Genomic DNA, 24,044 nt, shown 5'->3' on the forward strand with positions numbered 1-24,044 from the left:
CAATTGAGAACTCTGCAAAAACAGTGATTGAGTGAATTATAAATTATAAATTAGAGAAAATAAAATGGTTACCACTCATTCATGCGTAAATAGCTTCCTCATTGCCTTGGTTGTGGGAGAATTAGCTCATCATCATGTTGGAAAAATACTCAAAAGATTTTATTAATGCTCAAAAGTTGATTACAAATGATGAAATAAGAAGAAAATCGTTTTAAGACCGTTCTTTGCGACCAACAGAAAGCGTCAGGGAAGAACGACACTTTAGAAGTGTTGTAAGCACAACACCGAAGTCACAGGAAAGGAACTGAGAATTGTTGCAAATATGCGACACTAATCAACGACTTTCCTGGACTGTACAATGTTCTTCGTGTTCTTGGCTGAGCAACAGCAGAACTTCTTTTGTTGTCGACCTCTTCTTTCGATTCTCTCGGCTCTAACTCTCTCCCAATCACTTGCTAACCTTTCCCCCTTCAATTGTACGAGTATTTATAGTGAATTGGGGCCAAAAATCCGACCATTGATTGCGTATATCCTCTCATTAATCTTATTATTCTTGGCTGCCAAAAATGAAGAATAATTCCTTTTTTAAGCCCATGCACGCGTTAACCTTGGTCCAGCATGCTCCCAATTGTCTTCTCCACGCCTCAGCACTCTTCCAACGCTAATAGAACTCCTCCATGCATACAAGAACTTCAATTTTGCTCGTGTTACAGTACACGTGCTCTGTTTTGGGTGTGTGAATCAGACCGAGAATTCCAGCCAAAATTGATCGATCTTGTCACCCACACTATGTTCCTTAAGTTATATCACATCTTCCTACCAAGTTTGAGCCATTGAATCGCACCACAACACCTTCATTTTGCCAATTGAAATTCTGCCAGTTGAAAACTTCATTTCCCGCCAAAAACACAAATTCAAATTGTTGAAGAAGGTGCCCCTTATCCAGAGTGCTAGGGTGCGAATATCAATTGGGGTGGAAATAGTAATTTTTGGGTAGAAATGGTAATTTTTATGGGTTCATCCGGTACATTTCTGGGACGTTTCCGGTGCATTTCTGGGGTGCCTTTCATAATTTTCTCCGGGGTGTAAAACACTACTTTTCGAGCTGATTTCGCCGCAAGGGCTTATTTCCAAAAAAATACCTAAAACACACACAAAACACCATCATAAGTACAAAATCGAGTGCCAACAATATATAGTATTGAGATCAAATTAGACACAAAAATGTGTCTATCACACCACCACCAGTCCGTCACCACCACTGGCGCCACCATCACCGGCGCCACCACTAGTCCGCCACCACCACCACCACTGATGCAATCACCGCCAGTTCGCCGCCGCCGTCGCCGCCATCTACCCACCGCCACTAACAATCACCGTCGCCTCCTCCGCCACCACCACTGATGCAATCACCACCTCCGCCGCCACCGTTGGTTCAGATACTTTTGTATCAACAAAAGTAGTTTATTCATTTCAGTTGGATCAACAATGGATGTTTATCCATTTCAGTTGGATCAACAGTAGAAGTTTACCAATTGCATTTGGATCAACAATGAATGTTTATCCATGCTGATGGAAAAAATGATACCATTTCATTATCTGCAGTTTCAGATCCACCAACAAAACCATCAACCACCATTATTAATCCATAACAGAAACCACCGCCACCACCACCATTCCACTGCCACTGCCACCACTACTGATGCAATCACCGTCAGTCCGCCACCACCACTGGTTTAGGTATTTTGTATCAACAACGGTAGTTGATCCAAAAAAAAAAGATCAAAAACATATGTTGATCCAATTTAGGGATCAACAACAGTAGTTGATCCAAAAAAAAAGGATCAACAGTATATGTTGATCCAAAAAAAAGGATCAATAATAGAAGTTGATCCATGTAAATGGAGTCGACAAGCAAATTTTACAGAAAAAATTGACATACGAACGAGTGAACTTGGCGTGAATCGAACACGCATCATCTGACATGGAGTCAGTCATGCTACCATTGCACCACAAATTCAAAATTTGGAGAATTTACATCTACAAAATGCAAACATTTAAACTACAAGCATAATGATACAAATCCAAAGAAATAAGGTCAAAAATAGTAGTTGATCCCATATTATATTGGATCAACACCTATTGTTGATCCATAAAGGATGGATCCACAGTCACAGTTGATCAAAATATATGTGTAAACAATCACAGTTGATCCAACAGTCATGAATTTCAATGCAAATCCATTTTACATGGATAAACAGTGGAAGTTGATCCATTTTAGTTGGATAAACAATCACAGTCGATCCAATAAAATCTGTGTAAGCAATCATAGTTTTGGATAAACAGTCACAGTTGATCCAATAAGAGGTAGTTAAAATCAAGTATTTCAATGCAAACACAAAAAAGCAGTCTAAACTAACCTAAGCATAATCTGAAACACCTAATGTTTGTCATCATTGTGTTTGCTAAGCACTAAAGTAAATGCTTATACTTTATACAATCAACAAATTCAATCTTTTCATTCTTAACATCAATTGAAACAAAATCTCAATGAGAACCAGTAAACATAGTGAATCTACTATCCCCGCATCTAAACTTAACAAAGAAACCAATTCAGAAAAATCTATAGGTCTAAACCAAGTAATGGGGTTAGTAGTATACCATGTAGGTCGTTCACTACTTGATAAGATGTTTCGATAATGGTGAAGCATACAAATCCAAACCCCTTAGTTATTCCTTTTTCATCAAGCATTATCATTGCAGAGGTGATTGTGCCACACTTACTGAATATACTGCTCAGCTCGTCATCATTAACACTATCATCAATGTTCTTAACATACACATTTGAACCCTGAATGGAAACAAACGGTTAAGCAAACAAGCTACTTGCACAGAAATAGAAATGAGAAAGACCATTGCATTTAATACCTTAATTTTCTGGAGTTCCTTTCGGCGTTCAAACTGATCATGCAATATTTTTTCACGCTCTGCTTTCTTTTGGGCCCTCCCGACATACAAAACCTTGGACCCTATTATTTAGCAAAGGGTACAGTTAAAACAACCAGACCCAGGCACAGTTGGACCTATAATGTACTTCAGAAAAACGAAATGAAATAAATTTTACCAATTTACATCCCTTTAGTGGCCTCCATTGCCTTTTTCGCTTCATCAGGACTATCAAAGTTCACAAAACAAAATCCTTTGGATTTTTAATTGCCGTCTTTCATGATAACCAAGTGGGTAATTTTTCCATATTTGGAGAACTTCTCTGTAATAAGCTCTTCGGTAACATCCAAGTCCAGATTTTTTACGTGCAAATTGGTAAAGCTAGAATCAGAGTTTCTAGAGGGTCACTCACTCTTTTTCACGAAAGGACCAACATATCTACAACAAACATTATTCACAGAACAATAAATGGACAAACAAAAAAAACTACGAGTATGTATCGACAAAGCATGGTAAGGGAATAAAGCAACAACAAAATAGAAGTGCATACATTTGCTTGCCCTCAGCAGTAGATCCATTAACACTGTTAGTAGCCGCCGTCGCAGATTCCTCAGTTTCATACTGAACAAATCCATATCCTTTGCTCTTTCCTTCTTCAGTCATTGCAACTTTACAAGACAAAATATTCTCATACTTGAAAAACATCTCATGAAGCTTTGCATTATCAATTGAAACACTCAGATTCTGCAATAATATACAGCAAATCCAAACATAGGTAAATGTAAACAAGGAAAACAGACAATAAAACATAATCAAAATACAGTATATTCTACCTTAACAAATAGATTTGCAATTCCACTTTTCCTTGCATCTGAATCACGACGTGACCACATAACCCGTATCATTTGGCCTCTCAATGGAGAGTGATTAAGCTTCTCTATTGCAAGATTTGCTACCAAAAGAAAACAAATAGAACAATCAAATTACAAGAAACATCAAAGCAATCTTTGTAACCTACATACAACAGAACAAGAATTTAAGAAATAAGGAAAAACCTAGAAAGATTTTGCTCGGAATTGAACCCTAAAATACGAGAATCAACAAGAAGCTACTTGAAGAAATGAATCTAAACCAACAATCAAACACATTGCAGGAACAAAATCACCAAAACTAAACTCAAAAATCAATTTGTTTCTCGGCAGTGAAGGTGGTTGTGCGGGCGAAGTGGTGGTAGTTGCAGAGGTGGTGGTAGTGATGTTGAGAGGATGAAAGAGAATAGAGAGATCTCGCTGAAGAAGAAGCAGCGAAACCAAATACTCAAATTCTGATACCCTAATTTTAACTATAGCTCAACTATAGAAAATCGATTGTTTTGGAGGTGGTGGTGGTGCTGCTAGTGTATTTGGTAGTATTAGTGTAGGAGGAGGTGGTACTGGAACTGGTTGGTTTGATTGGTTTTTCATGGTGATGGATATGATGGTGATGGATATGGAAACGGTGTCAACGAAGATGGTGGTGGCGCGGAGGTGGTGGTGGTGATGTCGAAGGTGGAGTTGAGAGAAGAGAGTTTTCTTTTCAGATGTGAAGTTAAAAAGCAAAGCAAAAGATTATAATACAGTGAGGGTATTCATGGGATTATAAAAAAAATTGGTTTCCTTGTTTTTTGATAGGGGTATAAATATAGTGTGCATGGATATTTGTGAAGGCCCATCAAAAGGAGGGACAATAGTTTAATTTCCACATTAAGAAAACACACATAAAAGTTCAAAATTTTGACGTCTTTCCCTTTTTTTTTGCTTGAATCAAAATTATTTCTATGAAAATATTGGTATTATTTATTTATTACTGTACTAAATAAAGATTAAATGTAAGAAGAAATAAAAAATGAGAAAAAAATTCAAAACCAAACTATCAAAATACTTGTAATTTTGCTAAAAGGAGGGATAAAATAATTAATAAACGGATACCCGTTACCCGCGGGTACCCATCGGGTATTACCCGTTCGGACCCGTTTAGATTCGTCTCCAATCGGGTAATTACCCGTCAGGTCCTAACTTGTTAATGGGTCCAATTTGGGACCCGGAACCAGACCCTATTCGCTCGGATCCGGTTCCGGTTCCGGGTAATGGGTACCCATTGACAGCCCTAACCCGTTATAATTGTTTGCACGCATGTTTTAACGAGCATTTTTATCCTGGATAAGACTTCACCACATAGTATAGGCATCACTCATTCTGGATGCGTACCGGTGATCTATCGTGTTAAGGACAACTTGATGATCAAGTGACTCTTCCCTCTGTTTGTTGATTGAGTGCTTATTGCTTTCCAGAAATTTATTTCTAGAATCTTCTTTCAGTATTTTAGTGTTACAGTTGCAATTAACACCTTTGAGGGTTCCAAACGTTTATGAATCTTTATAGTCAAACATTGTCCAATTCTGATTCGAAACCTAAAGATTATTCAAGTTACTAGTTTTGGAACAACTTAAACAATCTCTTCGGTTGCCTCCATTGACGAAATGGAGAAATAGAGGATTTATTTTCTTCTTCTAAATAATAATTTTTTTTCTTCCGTGCTGGTTAGATAACATGTTTGGATGGATGATTTTTCGCGATGATGGTGCATGGAAGAGTTAGTGTCTTAACAGGAGCTGCGCAACCCTCTTTTAATCTCGCATTTTCCCTATACCAGATATCATTGCAGATTAAATTACACTTCGCATTATCATCTGGGCTGCTCAGGTAACACAATACCATTTTCAGCCATTATGATACTAATTACGCAAAAGATATAAATATATCTGGAAAAACTTTTGATGTAACATCAGTCATTTGGAGTTTTATATTAGAAAAAAAAAAAGGAAAATGTAGAAACAGTCCTAGTATTAGGACCCGATTCAAAAAAGCGTCCTAATGTTACAAACTATTAACAAAATGATCATACTTCCGTTAAAAAGAGAGTTAAGTGGTTACTCACAGTTAAATATGTTAATGAAATTACCTATGTGTCCTTCATATTTATCCCTCCATACACAATTTTAAATTTTGCTTTTATTATAATTTTCTGACGGCGGTGCTATTTATAGGTGGTGGGTGGTGCCGCTTACATATCGTTACATCGCAAAGGGTTCACCGTTTCCCCTGCGGGGTTTAGCAGAGATTCTTAAGCTCCACCATCACCAACGCTTCATCACCACCACTTCAACCAATTAGTTAACTAGGAAGGGTATTTTGAAGAGGATATTTTCGGAAAAGATAACACCGTTTTATTCAGAAGTGTTAAATCGGATGGAAAACGACCGCTTTGTAAATGAATTACAAAAATATGATTATTTTGTGACCGAATTACAAAAAATATGGCCATTCTGTAATTCGCCCAAAAAAATACCATGTAAAAAATAAATAATTAGATTAATAATTCGTAATGATTGATTAGTTGACAAATCATAAGCTGCTTAATTAATTACAATACCAGTCTCGAATGGATCATCAAGAAACTATTTGTTAATTAAAAGAGTCAAACTTAGTCAACCTATAAACAATGACATTAAGAAGAAAAAAAGAAGACGAAAATGCTGCTGTAGAAACTTCTAATAAATACTAAAAAAAAACACGTGGCTGTGAGGCGTCCACATATGATTTTTCTCACTCCTTAGAGCGACTGCAATGGTACGACTAAACTCAAAGATCAAAGACAAAAAAAAAGACTAAATATGAGTTTAATCTGTATTGTGACGTTATGGGAAGAAGACCAAATTTGGTCGCTATGAAGAAGGGCGGAAGTATTAGTTACGTTTCATTTCTGCGCGGAATTATAAATTACGTTTCAAACGGGCGAAAATATAAATCACGTCTGTTATCGAGCGTAAATATAAATTACGTTTCGTATGGGGCGGAATCTTAAATTCCTCCCGTTGATCAGACGGATTCCAAATGACCGCTCGAAGAAACGTAAAAATAAATTCCGCCCGAGTTAAACACGGTCACACAGCACGTGTGAGATCAGACGGGCGAACATCTGGTGTCCGCGTGATGAATTGTACGGACGGACATCTGATGTCCGCGTGATGAATTTGTCAGGCGTAAAATATTTTTACGCCTGAGACGGGCGTATCCAAAATTTCCGCCCATTAGGTTTTCATTAGGGCGTACTCTTCCTGTCCGTCTGATGAAATCGGGAGTACTCTTAAGCAACCGCCCCTTCCACAAATACCGCCTCTCCTTCCCAACCACAACCCATCTCTTCTACACGAGCCTTCTTCTTCTCAGTTCATATTCTTCCACAGTTCATATTCTTCTTCTCTTCACCGCCCCTCTTCAGTTCATATTCTTCTTCTCCATTCCCATCTACCAACCGCACAAAAACCCAAAAAACTCCACAAAAACCCTAAAAACTCCATTATAAGGTATGTATTTTCTACTTTCTTTATTCAATTTGTGTAATAATAATATCATGTATTGTATTTTTTGTTCGAATTTATTTAGGGTTTTTACGTTGAAAATTGAATCAGACTTTATTACTAATTGGATATTCATATTGGGTTAATCAAATCTTATTAAAATTGGTTAATCACATCTTAATCCAATAGTATGTTAATGTTAATGTTATTACTTTTGTTACTGTTTCGGAATTTAATTTAATTTTTTGTTTTATTTAATAGTTATAAATATTAATAATTGGATAATTATTTTTTGTTAATTTAGTTACGTGATTTAATTTAATATATTTTTTTGTTAATTTAATTTCGTAATTTAATTTATTTTTTTGTTAATTATAAATAGTTATAAATATAGTTAATTGGATAATTATTTTTTGTTAATTTAGTTACGTGATTTAATTTAATTTATCTTTTTGTTAATTTAGTTTCGTAATTTAATTGAATTTTTTGTTAATTATAAATAGTTATAAATATAGTTAATTGGATAATTATTTTTTTGGTTAAATTTATGTTTATGGAATTTTATGATGTTGAAATTTTGTTCGGTTAAATTTATGTCTATTATGGTTCGTGGATTTGTCTTTTAATTATGAAATTGTATTTAACATGTTTGTGCGTAGAATGAACAAGTTTATATCGAGGTTTAGTGGTCGCCAAAAGACCAACAAGAGACAAAAATCTACCGAAGCTGATTACAACTTAATCTCTACCGGTCAAATTGAGGAGGTCGACGTCCCCGGGTTAGGGAGGTTTCCTATAGTGGAAGATGATAAGCCGCACGCTACTGAAGACATTACATTTTCAGACGCACCAACATTTAAGTTTAAACATCGTGGATGTCTCTCGCCCGGTTTTCTTCAGTCGTTTAGCTGCTTTTTTTCCCATCTGACGAAGGTATGTATTCTCTATGTCTCCTTTATCTGTGTCGTTACCGGACTCGACTTGAGTGCCATCTTCCTCGGTATTCACGCTACTATCCAAATCGTGCGTCGTATCAAAAACAAAAGTCGATCGACGATTATATTTTATATTTTCTATGACAATTGGGTAGCACTCTTCGTGCCTAAATTTTCTTCCATGATTGCATTCCTTAAACCGTTTGTTTACTTCTTCGAGCTGTTAATGTTTTTAAAAACAATTAGGTTCATGGGCATCTCAATATTAGAAAATAATTGTTTCAAAACAGAGAGAATACTCACGGTCATTTCCGGACCCCATCCCGTATGATATTCACCTTCCACTTCCGCCTGTTTTGCCGAAAACAACGCCACTTCTTTACTTATTCCCTGAAATCGTTTTTGCCAGGAACTCCAAGACCGCTCTGGTTTATCCGGTAAATGAGCTTCAATATCATCCTTGATACGAGTCCACAACGCAATCTCTGATTGATCGGCTCCAACACCGGGATCTTGAGATATTGATAAATGAATTTTACACATCGTGACATCTTCGATTGTCGTAAAATTTGGACCTCTTGCTATTCGTGGTGGTGCCATTAAAAACGATTCGATGAAAATTTTCAAAATGATTTGAAATATGGAAAACTATTTTTTCTTCCTGATACTATTTTTTTCTTGCCGAATACAACGAATGATATGAAAATGTTAAAGGAATTCATCTGGTATATATAGGTATAAAATAAACCCGTTATTAACATTCAATTTCAAACGTTCGAAAAAGATAAATATCTTACCAACGGTCAAAAATCTGCTACGCAATCTCCAACGCCAACGTTCGAAAAATTTATCATTCTAACGTTCGAAAATTTTCATTTCATGTTTCATAATTTTTCTGATAACAGTTACTGGGCGTAAAAAAAAAGTCCGTTTGAGAGGGGCGGAATTTTGGTGTCCGCCCCAGAGAGGCGGAATTTTGGTGTCCGCCCCAGAGAGGCGGAATTTTGGTGTCCGCCTGGCAACGCGCGGAATTCTGCTGTCCGTCTCATCAGGCGTAAATTTATGTTACGCCCGCAACAAACGTAAATTTAAATTCCGCCCCACCAACATACGTAAATTTGGTTTACGCCCGTTAACAAACGCAATTTAAGTTTACGCCTGACAACAAACGGATTTTAAATTTACGCCCGACTATATTAGGATTTGGGATTTGGTCGCGACTAAATATGGTCTGGGTTTTGATCTTTGGTCCAAATTTGATCTTTACTCCGTCCCACTGTGTTAGGATCTCATCCCATAAATTTGGTTATACTCGCCCACTGTGGATGCTCTTAGAGCGACTGCAATGGTACGACTAAACTCAAAGATCAAAGACCAAAAAAAAAAGACTAAATATGAGTTTAATCTGTATTGTGACGTTATGGGGAGAAGACCAAATTTGGTCGCGCGTAAAACAATTTTACGCATGAAGACGGGCGGAAGTATTAGTTACGTTTCATTTCTGCGCGGAATTATAAATTACGTTTCAAACGGGCGTAAATATAAATCACGTCTGTTATCGAGCGTAAATATAAATTACGTTTCGTATGGGGCGGAATCTTAAATTCCGCCCGATTATCAGACGGATTCCAAATGACCGCTCGAAGAAACGTAAAAATAAATTCCGCCCGAGTTAAACACGGTCACACAGCACGTGTGAGATCAGACGGGCGAACATCTGGTGTCCGCGTGATGAATTGTACGGACGGACATCTGCTGTCCGCGTGATGAATTTGTCAGGCGTAAAATATTTTTACGCCTGAGACGGGCGTATCCAAAATTTCCGCCCATTAGGTTTTCATTAGGGCGTACTCTTCCTGTCCGTCTGATGAAATCGGGCGTACTCTTAAGCAACCGCCCCTTCCACAAATACCGCCTCTCCTTCCCAACCACAACCCATCTCTTCTACACGAGCCTTCTTCTTCTCAGTTCATATTCTTCCACAGTTCATATTCTTCTTCTCTTCACCGCCCCTCTTCAGTTCATATTCTTCTTCTCCATTCCCATCTACCAACCGCACAAAAACCCTAAAAACTCCACAAAAACCCTAAAAACTCCATTATAAGGTATGTATTTTCTACTTTCTTTATTCAATTTGTGTAATAATAATATCATGTATTGTATTTTTTGTTCGAATTTATTAGGGTTTTTACGTTGAAAATTGAATCAGACTTTATTACTAATTGGATATTCATATTGGGTTAATCAAATCTTATTAAAATTGGGTTAATCACGTCTTAATCCAATAGTATGTTAATGTTAATGTTATTACTTTTGTTACTGTTTCGGAATTTAATTTTTTGTTTTATTTAATAGTTATAAATATTAATAATTGGATAATTATTTTTTGTTAATTTAGTTACGTGATTTAATTTAATATATTTTTTTGTTAATTTAATTTCGTAATTTAATTTATTTTTTTGTTAATTATAAATAGTTATAAATATAGTTAATTGGATAATTATTTTTTGTTAATTTAGTTACGTGATTTAATTTAATTTATCTTTTTGTTAATTTAGTTTCGTATTTTAATTTAATTTTTTGTTAATTATAAATAGTTATAAATATAGTTAATTGGATAATTATTTTTTTGGTTAAATTTATGTTTATGGAATTTTATGATGTTGAAATTTTGTTCGGTTAAATTTATGTCTATTATGGTTCGTGGATTGGTCTTTTAATTATGAAATTGTATTTAACATGTTTGTGCGTAGAATGAACAAGTTTATATCGAGGTTTAGTGGTCGCCAAAAGACCAACAAGAGACAAAAATCTACCGAAGCTGATTACAACTTAATCTCTACCGGTCAAATTGAGGAGGTCGATGTTCCCGGGTTAGGGAGGTTTCCTATAGTGGAAGATGATAAGCCGCACGCTACTGAAGACATTACATTTTCAGACGCACCAACATTTAAGTTTAAACATCGTGGATGTCTGGCATCGGTAATTCATTATTATAAATTTATTTCAATACATTGTCCTAGAGTTAAATATTTGATTGAAAAAGCGGGGTGGGAAAAATTGTTGAACATAGAGTGTAGCGCTACCCAACATGCCGTCGTTGATTATATTGTTGAGAGGTTTTGGGATACAACCAACACGTTCCATTTTCCATTTGGTGAGATGGGGTTCACGCCATTAGATTGGGTCATGTTAACTGGACTGAGTATCGGTGATGGTTATGTAGTTCCGTATGATTCGAGCCTATACCAACTTGACTATGTCCGTGAGAAGATTTTTCCGGATATCACACAGGGAACAAGAGGCGCGTCGTGGGTATCAAACTCAATTACAATTACATATTTAAGCTCATACTTCAAAGAAGATAAGTTGGTGGCGGCTAATGAAGATTCTCTCCTCGCCCATAGAATAGCAATTGCCTTTTTTATGTATGTTTTGGGTCAATTTTTCTTTTCTAATGCAAAGAACTATATTGATGCTGGATGGTTAGCTGCTTTCGAAGAAATTGATAAAATACCCGACCTTGACTGGGGCGGTAGTGCCTTTTCGAGATTGTATGCAGGTCTCCGACAAGCTTGTAGGAAACAACAAAAGGCACTAAGCGGGCCCTTCCAAATATTAGAGGTATTTTGGTAATCGATTTTATTTTAATTTTCAACGTAAAGTATATTTTCATTAAAGTTTATTTCCTTGGATATATTAATTTGATTCATTAATTTTATGGACTAGTTTTGGGGGTATGAATACCTAGGCATATGTCGACCAGACATCTCAATAACCGGTAATGAACAGAAATGGCCTGTAATTTCTAGATGGAATGGAAGGAGGTGTCAGAATGATATTATTCGTTGTAGGATTTTACTGAATCAGCTGACGATTGACCAAGTGACATGGCACCCATGGGAATCATACACCGACGTCCTCAGTTCTGAGATGGGAAAGGCTGCTAGGAAGCTGTCGGACTCGAGATGGATATTTTCTTGGAATGGCGTTGTGAGTTAGACATGATTTTTTATATTATATCATTAATATTAATCGTCAATAACATAGTTTTTTATTTTTCGTTATTTATCTAATTAATAACGTACTCATTACAATTATATTCCCTTTTTGGTTATACAACATAATGTTTACATGGGAGAAAGATGTTGGAGGCAAAACCATCCCTCGTTTGCTGTTCCCATCAAACTACATGTAATTATTGGGCATTTGGGTGATGACCAAGCAAAACTCCTGCTAGCGGACGGTTTTTTTGATGCAACCGAGGTGGTGCAAGTTGTGCAGTATGAAGTATATTTAGAGTATTGGAAAAAGGTTACTAATTTCAGAAAATATGTGACACATCCTGATTGGGAGGTCCAAACATTTGGGTACGCCGGTGACTTCTATTCCACCGAACTTGGAAAACCAGATGAACATGTTCTTATTCCACCGCAACAACAATTATCGCCCGTAAGTGTTCGTTCAACTTTACATTGCTAATTCCAAAAAAAAAAAAAATCTCATCTATCTCATTTTTTCATGACAGGGCGATAGTTTTGCATTATTCCAAGAATATGCTGATTTTACTAAACAATTTCGAGATTTTACATTACGAGAAACGAAAGATAGGATGGAGTGTCTATTAGCGAAAGATGAACTTATAGGAAACCAGAATAATAAGATCACGGAATTGGAGTATCAACTGTCTCTTTTCCGAACGCCACACACCATCCAACCTTCCATTGGATTCGGCGCCTTTTCCCAAACATTGCCACCACAAGTGTGGAGTTCTATGAGTCAAGGATCATCTTCAACGTCCTCGGTCAGGCCCATTCCGAGAATGGATTTTATCCCACCGCGATCGGCGCCTCCGGATACGGGAAATGTTTAGCCTGTGATGACTATTTATATGGTTTAGCTTTGAATTTATTATGTTATTTATCTTTGTTATGTGTAGTCATACTAGACATTTATTATGTTATTTATCTTTGTTATGTGTAGTCAGCGAGTAGTCATTTCAATACTCTATCAAATTTCTATCAAATTTCAGCGAGTGGTTATTTGAATCCTTTATCAAATTTCAGCAAGTAGTCATTTCAATACTTTATCAAATTTCAGCGAGTAGTCATTTCAATACGACAAACAGCTCACTGACAAACAGTTTACAAAATTTGTCAAATACTTTATCTTATTTTATTTATTAATCCTGATGGAAAATGGAAGCATGTGATCTCCCTCACTCACTCTATAAATACCAACACACCTCTTTTTACAATCACACACTTATTCTGATTCGGATAGAATATGGAAGCATATGAGAATACCGCTCACTATTGTTCTTCTGTTTCATCTTCTTCTTCTTCTTCTTCTAATAGTAGTTTTTATTCATCGGATGATGATTCAATAGCAATTATGCAAAATAACATGGCCGTTAGTATGGGAGTCCTTGTTACCAATTCTAAATGGCCTCAAACTCGTATCAAAATACCAAGAGATCGTGAGACTGGTGCTGAACTTCTGTGGAACGACTATTTTTCTCCGTATCCAAACCAGCCACCTAATGTTTTTCGCAGAAGATTCAGGATGCGTCGACAATTGTTTAACAGAATAGTGGAAGGTGTTACAGCCGAAGACAGATATTTTGTGCAAAGGCCCGATGCGTGTGGAGTTTTAGGATTAAACCCTCATCAAAAAGTAACTGCAGCGGTGCGAATGTTAGCTTATGGATGTGCGGCAGATGCAATAGACGAGTACTTACGCATAGGCGAAACCACGGTGTTGGAAGCAACTCGGAGGTTCTGCAAGTCGATTGTCAATGTGTATGGGAAAGAATATTTGCGTGAACCTACGGCTGGTGATGTTGAGTTGTTGCTCAACCAAAACAAAGATAGAGGATTTCCAGGGATGATAGGTAGCCTAGATTGCATGCATTGGAAGTGGGATAAATGTCCATCTGCCGAATCAGGGGCTTACACCGCGTATAAAGGGAGCGAAAGTATCGTGTTGGAGGCGGTGGTGTTGTATGATCTATGGTTTTGGCATGCATTTTTTGGTATGCCAGGCTCTAACAACGATATTAATGTGATGAACCGTTCATATGTTTTTCGAAGTCTGGTCACGGGAAAAGCACCACCGGTGAACTATGTGGTAAACGGTCATTCTTATGACATGCCGTATTATCTAGGTGATGGAATATATCCAGAAATTGCTACTATTATTATGGCGTTTAAACATCCGCTTGGTAGGAAAAAAGAGATATTTTCAGCGATGCAAGAGGGTGCAAGAAAAGACGTAGAGCGGGGATTTGATGTACTTCAACAACAGTTTGGAATCATCAAACAACCTGCTAGAATGTGGAATCCAGATGTGCTTGCCTATATCATGAAAACTTGTATTATCTTACATAATATGATAGTCGAGGATGAGCGTCTACCCGGTGAATGGCCACATGTTTATGATCATCGTAGCAACCCGACACCGGTTAATATATTAAGAGGCAACAGTGAGGAGTTTTCCCAAATTAGAGCTGAGCAACGCCGACGTCATATGCGCAGCAAAGATAGGCATATTCGCTTGCGCGATGACTTAATCGAACATATATGGGCAGAATATGGGAATTAAAAGGTTGGAGACGAGGACAAAATATTGGAATTAAATGTTGTTTCCCATATGAAAAAATTATGTGATTTTATTTTAACGAATAATTTTATTGAAATGTATTAACTCTATTTCATATACTCATCACTTGGTAAATTAAAGTAAGATGTTACAAAATAAGTTAAAGTTGATTAAATTAAATGAAGATAAAATTAAATCCCAAATATTACATAATAATACGACTAATGACAAAATTAATACATATTAAAACGTAAATAAACTACTAAAACTATTATCACTTATTATTAGACTTAATACTTAAGGTTCGAACTATCCCGTTTTGACGATTATAATTGGCTCCTTTTGTCCCGTACTATTAAAGCCTTTCGAAGTTCGAAGTACTCCTTTTGTACATGATCCAATTTGGAAAGATCCATCATCATGATGCGAAATTCATCGTCTGCGACCTCCTTGGCTATTTTAGCCGCATGCTCAGCTTGTTTTTGTGCAAACTCGGCCGTTTTTTGTTCCATCTTGAATCTTGATTGTTCCCGGTATTGAGAATTGAAATTTTCTTGTTGTGTAATAATTATTCCCATCAATTCCTCTTGGCGGTTGGATTTCTCTCGCCCGGTTTTCTTCAGTCGTTTAGCTGCTTTTTTTCCCATCTGACGAAGGTATGTATTCTCTATGTCTCCTTTATCTGTGTCGTTACCGGACTCGACTTGAGTGCCATCTTCCTCGGTATTCACGCTACTATCCAAATCGTGCGTCGTATCAAAAACAAAAGTCGATCGACGATTATATTTTATATTTTCTATGACAATTGGGTAGCACTCTTCGTGCCTAAATTTTCTTCCATGATTGCATTCCTTAAACCGTTTGTTTACTTCTTCGAGCTGTTAATGTTTTTAAAAACAATTAGGTTCATGGGCATCTCAATATTAGAAAATAATTGTTTCAAAACAGAGAGAATACTCACGGTCATTTCCGGACCCCATCCCGTATGATATTCACCTTCCACTTCCGCCTGTTTTGCCGAAAACAACGCAACTTCTTTACTTATTCCCTGAAATCGTTTTTGCCAGGAACTCCAAGACCGTTCTGGTTTATCCGGTAAATGAGCTTCAATATCATCCTTGATACGAGTCCAACACGGGATCTTGAGATATTGATAAATGAATTTTACACATCGTGACATCTTCGATTGTCGTAAAATTTGGACCTCTTGCTATTCGTGGTGGTGCCATTAAAAACGATTCGATGAAAATTTTCAAAATGATTTGAAATATGGAAAACTATTTTTTCTTCCTGATACTATTTTTTTCTTGCCGAATACAACGAATGATATGAAAATGTTAAAGGAATTCATCTGGTATATATAGGTATAAAATAAACCCGTTATTAACATTCAATTTCAAACGTTCGAAAAAGATAAATATCTTACCAACGGTCAAAAATCTGCTACGCAATCTCCAACGCCAACGTTCGAAAAATTTATCATTCTAACGTTCGAAAATTTTCATTTCATGTTTCATAATTTTTCTGATAACAGTTACTGGGCGTAAAAAAAAAGTCCGTTTGAGAGGGGCGGAATTTTGGTGTCCCCCCCAGAGAGGCGGAATTTTGGTGTCCACCCCAGAGAGGCGGAATTTTGGTGTCCGCCTGGCAACGCGCGGAATTCTGCTGTCCGTCTCACCAGGCGTAAATTTATGTTACGCCCGCAACAAACGTAAATTTAAATTCCGCCCCACCAACATACGTAAATTTGGTTTACGCCCGTTAACAAACGCAATTTAAGTTTACGCCTGACAACAAACGGATTTTAAATTTACGCCCGTCTATATTAGGATTTGTGATTTGGTCGCGACTAAATATGGTCTGGGTTTTGATCGTGGGATGGGTTTTGATCTTTACTCCGTCCCGCTGCGTTAGAAAATCATCCCAAATTTTTAGATACCATACCAATCTGCCTCCAGGCAGTTTAGATCCAGTTTTCATTCCGTCCGGCAGGAAGGCTGTTGGGATCATCAGAGAGAGTGAGTTGTAATTCTTCAGTTGGAGTAGTATTTTACAAGCTTGAGATCCATTTTGCATATTGTTATTTGTAGATCTGCTGGTGTTTCATTAATAATCTGTTCGTTTTCATTTTAGGTTTTCTTCTGTCCAATACTTACTGCTACTGGTTTGTTTTAGAGGAGGATTAGTTGGCATCATGTATCGATCATGTAATAAGGTTGTATTGTAAGGTTCCTTTGATTATCTGTTTTTTGTTTTGTTTTGTTTTGTAAGGTTCCAGTAAGCTACTGTTTTTGCTCCTGATATGATCTTCCCAGTTATTTCGTATAGGAGCTATTGCTGTCTTTTAATTCATGTCGAGTGATCATCAATTTCAGCTGCTATTTTTGATTCTTTTACCTGGCTTCAAACTTTGCCAGGAACAACCAGAGGTTACCTCCACAACAGTCGATGCTGGAACAAATTCAGTAAGTCACAATTAATCACCTATTTTGCTTTTGTTGTTATGAGTTCCTCAATTTGATGCCTGGTCTTGGTGTGCACTTCACAAACTTCATGCTTTCTGTTGGTTTTTTAACCCTACTCTTCAGAACATGCATGAGATGGACGAATTGCGCTTTGCCTCATATGCATTATTTCTGGTCATCTAGAAGGATACTTATTGAAATATTATTACCCTTATAATTCCTTTTCCACTGTTGCCAAACCAGTAATATCTCCTGGGGTTTCTGACCATCAAGTGTATTACTGATGGCTTGATATTTTGTGTCATTCAGAAATATGGTAGTATACTGCTCAACTGGTTTATAATCAAAGTTGTCTGAATGATGAAGTAATTTGGAAGTAGGCACGTCGCAGAATCACAGCGATTCTATGTGTTCTTGTTTGATTTCCCCATTGTCTTTTATTGTTTATGATACAAAAGTCTTGGGGTTTTTGTGAAGTACCTAATCATAAGCACAACGTCATCAAAGCGATGTTGCAGCATGCTCAATTTTGTAATTGCCTTTGATTTTCGAACACCAACACTTCAAACATCTTTTGCAGGAAAAATCTGTCGCGGGACAGCATAGAAAGGCTAGTGTAAGTTTCTATCTATCATCTGTTTCTGTTTTATGTTAAGATTGTGAAAAATTAGATTTTACAGGTTTTGTATTTTTATTCTTATATGTACCTTGGAACTACCTTTCAGAAACGTAGACAGAAGAAGAAGAAGAAGAGTCTGGAAAGTACCATGAGTACGGATCATTCCCAAGCTCATCCAGTAAGCTCCTGTTCTATCTTTTGATTTAGTTTTATGTGTATGGTGAACACTCGTAAGATCTGTTTCTGTTTTCGTTTCTTATATGTCTGAACAAATTTGCAGGAACAACAAGAGTCTACAATAATAATTAAGAAAACAGATCAACCTGTAAGCTACTACCTATCTTCTGTTTTTTCTATCATTTAGTAAGCTACTATTTATTATCTGTTTTGTTTCTAATTATCAATTTCAGGTTCTTTTTCTTATTCTTTTACTTCGGTTCAAAAATTGCAGAAACAAGAAGAGCTAACCTCAACAACAGTCGCTGGCGGAACTAATTCAGTAAGCTGCAATTAACCATCTATTTTGCTTTTAATTTGTTATTGTGAGTTCCTCGATTTGATGCTTGGTTTTGGTTTACTCTTCACAACATGCATGAGATGATGGGATTATTCCGCCTTGCCTCATATTCAATATAACCTGGTCATATCTTTAAATATTCCTCCAAAGGAGGCGTTTTATTTTTTGGAAATGGAATGAGAAGCTGTCTAGGGCGATACTTATTGAATTACCCTTAAAATTCCTTCTCTAGTTTTGCCAAACCAGTAAAAACTTTTGGGGTTTCCGACAATCAAAACCTAAGTGCATTAGTGATGGCTGATATCTTGTGTCATTTAGAAACATGATAGGACTGCTTAATTAGTGGGCTTGTTCAGATTATGAAGTAATTTGTTCGTTTCACAGATTTAGCTGTTTCTTTGCTCTTGCAAGTTTCGGTGCAGGCTTTTGTGACACAACCCATAGTTTTTTATTCTTTTACCATGCAGTTAATTTAGCAGGAACACCAATCAATAGTTTTTTATCCTTAATTTGATGCTTGGTTTTGGTGTAAGCTCCACAGACTTCACAACATGCATGAGATGACCTCTAGGGCTTTGCCTTGCCTCATATGCATTATATTCTGATCATCTCTTAAAATTTTCCTCTATACTTGTTGAAGCACCCTTAAAGTTCCCTCTCTAGTGTTGCCAAGCCAGTGAGATCTCCTGGGGTTTCTGACCATCAAAACTTAAGTGTATTACTGATGGCTTGATATTTTGTGTCATTCAGAAACATGATAGGATACTGCTCAACTGCTTTATTAGTAGAAGACTTGTTTGGATGAGGAAGTAATTTGGTCGTTTATACAATTTGATGCTTGGTTTTGGATTTTCAACCCTGTACTTCAGAACATGTATGAGATGGACCAATTGTGCATTGCCTCACCATGAGGGTAGTGAAATAGCTTGCTTATGATTTCTTATCCAGTGTTACAAAACCATTACAAACTTTTGGGGTTTCTGACCACCAAAACCTAAGTGTGTACTAATGATGGCTTGATATTCTGTGTCTTTCTTTGATATTTTGTGTCTTTTAGAAACATGATAGGATACTTTTGTGTCCACTTGTTAATTAGTAGACCTGTTTAGATTATGAAGTACTTTGTGCATTTCTTCAGACTTAGCTGTTTCTTTGTTCTTGCAAGTCGAGGTCTAGGCCCCAAGGCTTAACCCATAGTTTTTTTATTCTTTTACTGCGCGGTTATTTAGCAGGAACAACAAAAACCAACAGAAACAATCTTGCGCACTGTTTCTGTAAGTTTATCCTTTAGATGTTGGCTCGGTTTTAGGAAACATCAAACTGATTCCCTAAATCAATTTCTGACACCAGCTCAAGTTCGTTTAGGAATCTTATTTCTAGCAATTTCTAGCTGTATTAGGAATCTTGTTTCCAGTTCTATTCCTAGGCAGATTCTTGTAATCATCTAAGCCTATAAAAAGGAGTCATGACCCTTAAGCTTTAGCATCGTGTGAATTCTTAGAGGTCTGAGAGGAACTTTAAAGTTGTGTACTTCTTCTTGTTAAATTTCCTCATTGTTTTTCTTGTTTCTGATACAATTGGAAGCCTCTGTGTTTGTTATCTGGTTTTGTTTCTTCAAAACAAAAGCACAAGAGGAATCAATTTCTGTTTTTGACTCAATACAATGGCAACAAATTTGCAGGAACAGCAGCAGCAGCAAAAGCCTCATGTAAGCCTCTATATTTGTTATCCGGTTTTGTTTTGAAGATAGGGTTGTGAAAAATTAATTTCAACCGGTTATGTTTTTTGATTCCTCTTATGCTTTTGTTTGAGCCTTCTGTATTTACCCTTTCATTTGTTTTAATACTTTTGTATGACCTTATTTGATTTCTATGCTTGCAACCACTTTTACAGAACCGTGAGGAGCTTGGGAATACTTATTCTGAGAAAGTGATTCGGGCAGAAACACAAAGGCTCTTAACTGAATTTGTAAGCTTTTTTTTGTTTGTTTTTAATTTAGCTCGAGCAATCATCGATTTCAGTTCCTAATTTTGATTCTTTTAATCTGCTTCAAACTTCGTAGGAACAACTAGATCTAACCTCAACAACAGTCGATGGAGAAACTCATTCCGTAAGTTACAACTATCATCTAATTTATATTTTAGAGTAGTGTTGTGAGTTTCTCAATTTGACGCCTTACTTTGGTTTACACTTCACAAACTTCATGATCGGTTTTGGATTTTCAACCCTAGCTACTAGTTTTGGATTTTCAACCCTAGCTACTAGATTTGGATTTTCAACCCTGTAGTTTACAACATGCATGAGATGGACGGACTGCTGTTTAACCTTATAATTCCTTCTCTAGTGTTGTGAAACCAGTAAACTTTTTTGGGGTTTCTGACCATCCAAACCTAAAGGGCATTAACGATGGATTGATATTCTGTGTTATACAGAAATATTATAGTAGAGTAGACTTGTTTGGTAGACGTAGTAATTTAGTCGTTTCTACATATATATCATCTATCTTGCTTTTAGTTTATGTTGTGAGTTCCGCAATTTGATGCTTGGTTTTCGGTGCACACTTCACAACTTTCATGCTTGGTTTTAAATTTTCAACCCCGTACTTCAGAACCACGTATGAGGCAGAATGAAAAAGTTTGCTCTTTGGATCAGGGTGTTAGCATCAGTTGTACTGACAGGCCGTACTTTGTCAATCATATCCAGTCCCCTGTTTTACCTTACAGATTTAACTAGTTTTTAGGTTTTGGACTGTTGTAGTCTCTTTTTTTGTTATTTCTCTGTACTTATGGTTCCGTCTTAATACAATTTTGACTTGTCAAAAAGTCCTTCTCAACTGTTACAAATCCAGTACAAATTTTGGGCTTTCTGACCATCAAAACCTAAGTGCATTAGTGATGGCTTGATATTTCGTGTCATTTAGAAACACGATATGATACTGCTCGACTGCTTAATTAGTAGACCTGTTTGGACCATGAAAGATCACCCTGTAGGCTACTACATATTATCTGTTTATTTTTAGACTTGATGCTGTAAGAATTTCAATTTTGTTGTCTAATTCCATTACTTTACCTCAGAAGGAAGTCTCAACTGTAGAACCAAGGAAAACAAGGGAGCAACGGGAGGCTATATACAAAAGGTAGCTCTCTCATCATTCTCATTATTTAAGAATCTATATTTAATTTGACCTGTTCATAGTAAGTTTTTCTATCAGTTTCCCACTCTTATCATTGGCATCCCTGTCATGTTTTTTTTTTCAACAGGGAGTTTTCTCAAAATTGTGTCAAGGCTGCCAGATTGAGGTATTGTCTCCAAACATGTTACAAACCTTTCTTATCCTTTTAATTTCTTCCAAAGATAACCTAGTGTGCCATGTCATCTGAGATTTGTGGAACATACCAGACAACGTATAATTTACAAAATTGTTTTATTGCCAAGTTTATGCATATCATGCTGAAATTGAAGTTATTGAACTAAGATAATCTTTTATGCATATCACGTGTCTCTGTTATCTGTTCATATACAGTATGCAATATAACTTATATTCTTGTATTGTATGAGTTTCTCGATAAACCTGATATAAACTGAAGTTGATATTGCTTATAACTAATTTATCTTTAACAGTGAACGTGGTACTGTAATCTACCGTTATATACCAACGCGGTCTTTTTGGATGAGAATGTGTCGTGAGGAATGGGGAGTAACACTTGAAGAAACTACAACTTTAATTAAAGATAATCGTTCTCATCATTTTTATATTGACATCTGCGGTTCATATATGGGATATGGGGTTATTCTACGTGATAGTATGAAGAACCCAATAGTTGCTCTTTCTAGCATTTTGGATCATCATATTTCACAGTTTTATTCTGATTTGCAAGGGGTATCCGAGGGTTTGAAACTTGCAATAAAGTATAACATTCGTCACTTTGTTATGGTTTGTAGTTCTGACTATATTCCTCAATATGTTATGCTAAGTTGGGCAAAAAAAGATGAATGTTCTTGTCCAGCAAGAGATGATCCTGACAATCCCGAAAAGAAAAAAAGTTATTGCGTTGATTGTTCAAGGAGTTTGTTACATGAGATTGGTGAAAAGGGGAACGCAGGCAAAATATTACCACTCATTGATGAAATTTTTTACGATGCTTTGGAGTTTAAAGGCTTTATATATTTTAATATGCATACTGATGAATTGTCAAGACTTAAAGCTGTTTGTCATCTAGCAAATTCGGGAATGGAGCAGGAGCTGAGATTACCTGAAATTGAAGAGGATGAAAAACTAGCAGAGATTCTATATAAGGATGTTTACCGTCACATATCTGAGGAGGAGGTGGTGCAGTATCAACAGCTGATGTTGCAGAAACATTGACAAAAGGATGAAAAAATGGTACTCTCTATGAGGATGATTACAGTCACTTATCTGAGGAGGAGGTGTTGCAGTATCAACAGCTGATGTTGCAGAAACATTGACAAAAGATGAAAAAATGGTACTCTCTAAAGATGTTTAGCTCTTAGTATTGTTAATTCGATAATTTCTTGTTATTAGTCATACTGACATATGCTTATGAATGCATTGCTTAAGTTAAACCTGCATTCTCCTAACATTCTAGATTGAGTTTTGAATGCTCTTATGGTACATCTTGAGCATCTTTCTTGAAATTACTTCTCTTTTGTCCATATTCAGTATTCTCTTTGACTGTTTCTTGTAAGGCAAAGGCACTCACAATATTTTGCTTCGTTAGAATGGTTGCATCTGGTTCTGCATCGTTACCAGCAACCAATTAGGGAAAAACCGTTCCACACATTGAACACTTTAGAGCAGTTTTTAGGACAGTTGTCTATTCCTTTTTAAATTAGTTTCCTCAGATCTGTTTGGCGTTAGGTTATATACTATATTTGTCTGGATCCCTTTCAAGCAGAAATGGATTTGGAATTTTGGACCAACTTCCATTGATTGTTAGAGACTCCACCACATCATTCGCTCCCTTGATAAAGTTAGTTGCTATTCTGTATATGGTTCTTCATGCTTGAATGTTACCTGCAGTCCAGTTATGCTTGAATCTTTTGTGGTATCCAGTGGGGGAGTTTCAAGAAAATACGTGCTTCTGAAACAATAACAATAGTGTGGAAAGCAGTGGTGCAATCCATCACCTTGGCAGTGATGGTACTTACTAGTAGGCTAGAGTCATCTCTTACACATACATATTTTCATAAATCCAGTTTGATATATCAAAAAAAAATCAAAACCCTAGTTTCCCTCCGAAAATCAAATCTTGTAACGCCTGAAACTTCAATAACCACCATCACTATGTACACAATAGTTACTCCATACACCATCCTTTTCCTTTCATAAATACTTCCAAAAATAACAAAAAACTCGCGCGAGAAAATATTTTCAAAAGAAGAAACTGAAATCAAGCCTTGATTGAGTATTATTTCCATATCAATAAGAATTACCAAAAAAAGCATATCCAATATTCTCATTAACTTTTCAAAGATTTAATGCTTTATTCGAGTAATTATTTTTCACTAGTTTGAAACCCGTGCTACTCACCGGGATTGCTGA

At 36.4% G+C, this 24,044-nt stretch overlaps 1 protein-coding gene and 1 long non-coding RNA gene across 7 annotated transcripts; one reads left to right on the top strand and one right to left on the bottom strand.

Annotated features, from left to right (window-relative positions):
- Positions 1-2,466: 2,466 nt before the first annotated feature.
- On the bottom strand, positions 2,467-4,512 carry LOC113328665. 2 transcript variants are annotated; one of them, XR_003349515.1, is made up of 6 exons: positions 4,002-4,512; positions 3,780-3,898; positions 3,497-3,690; positions 3,125-3,384; positions 2,929-3,029; positions 2,467-2,851 (listed from the first exon to the last, which is right to left on the bottom strand). It is a non-coding gene; the product is annotated as an uncharacterized LOC113328665 (long non-coding RNA). The 2 variants fall into 2 exon arrangements; XR_003349514.1 differs by having other exon boundaries at positions 3,780-4,512.
- A 12,244-nt stretch (positions 4,513-16,756) lies between these two features.
- LOC113328902 lies at positions 16,757-23,155 on the top strand. 5 transcript variants are annotated; one of them, XM_026575892.1, is made up of 13 exons: positions 16,757-16,898; positions 17,014-17,095; positions 17,298-17,345; positions 17,926-17,961; positions 18,071-18,142; positions 18,245-18,289; positions 18,416-18,463; positions 20,163-20,189; positions 20,375-20,449; positions 20,544-20,591; positions 21,556-21,617; positions 21,742-21,780; positions 22,103-23,155. In XM_026575892.1, exons 2-13 carry the CDS (start codon positions 17,075-17,077, stop codon positions 22,845-22,847), a joined length of 1,266 nt encoding a protein of 421 aa, XP_026431677.1. In that variant the 5' UTR covers positions 16,757-16,898; positions 17,014-17,074; the 3' UTR covers positions 22,848-23,155. The 5 variants fall into 5 exon arrangements, with proteins under 5 accessions (XP_026431677.1, XP_026431675.1, XP_026431676.1 ...); XM_026575895.1 differs by having other exon boundaries at positions 16,842-16,898; positions 17,014-17,103; XM_026575890.1 differs by having other exon boundaries at positions 16,824-16,898; positions 17,014-17,345.
- The last annotated feature ends 889 nt before the right edge of the window (positions 23,156-24,044 follow it).

This window comes from Papaver somniferum, unplaced genomic scaffold (assembly GCF_003573695.1).
Source record: "Papaver somniferum cultivar HN1 unplaced genomic scaffold, ASM357369v1 unplaced-scaffold_114, whole genome shotgun sequence".
In the NCBI taxonomy this organism is placed as follows: Eukaryota; Viridiplantae; Streptophyta; class Magnoliopsida; order Ranunculales; family Papaveraceae; genus Papaver; species Papaver somniferum.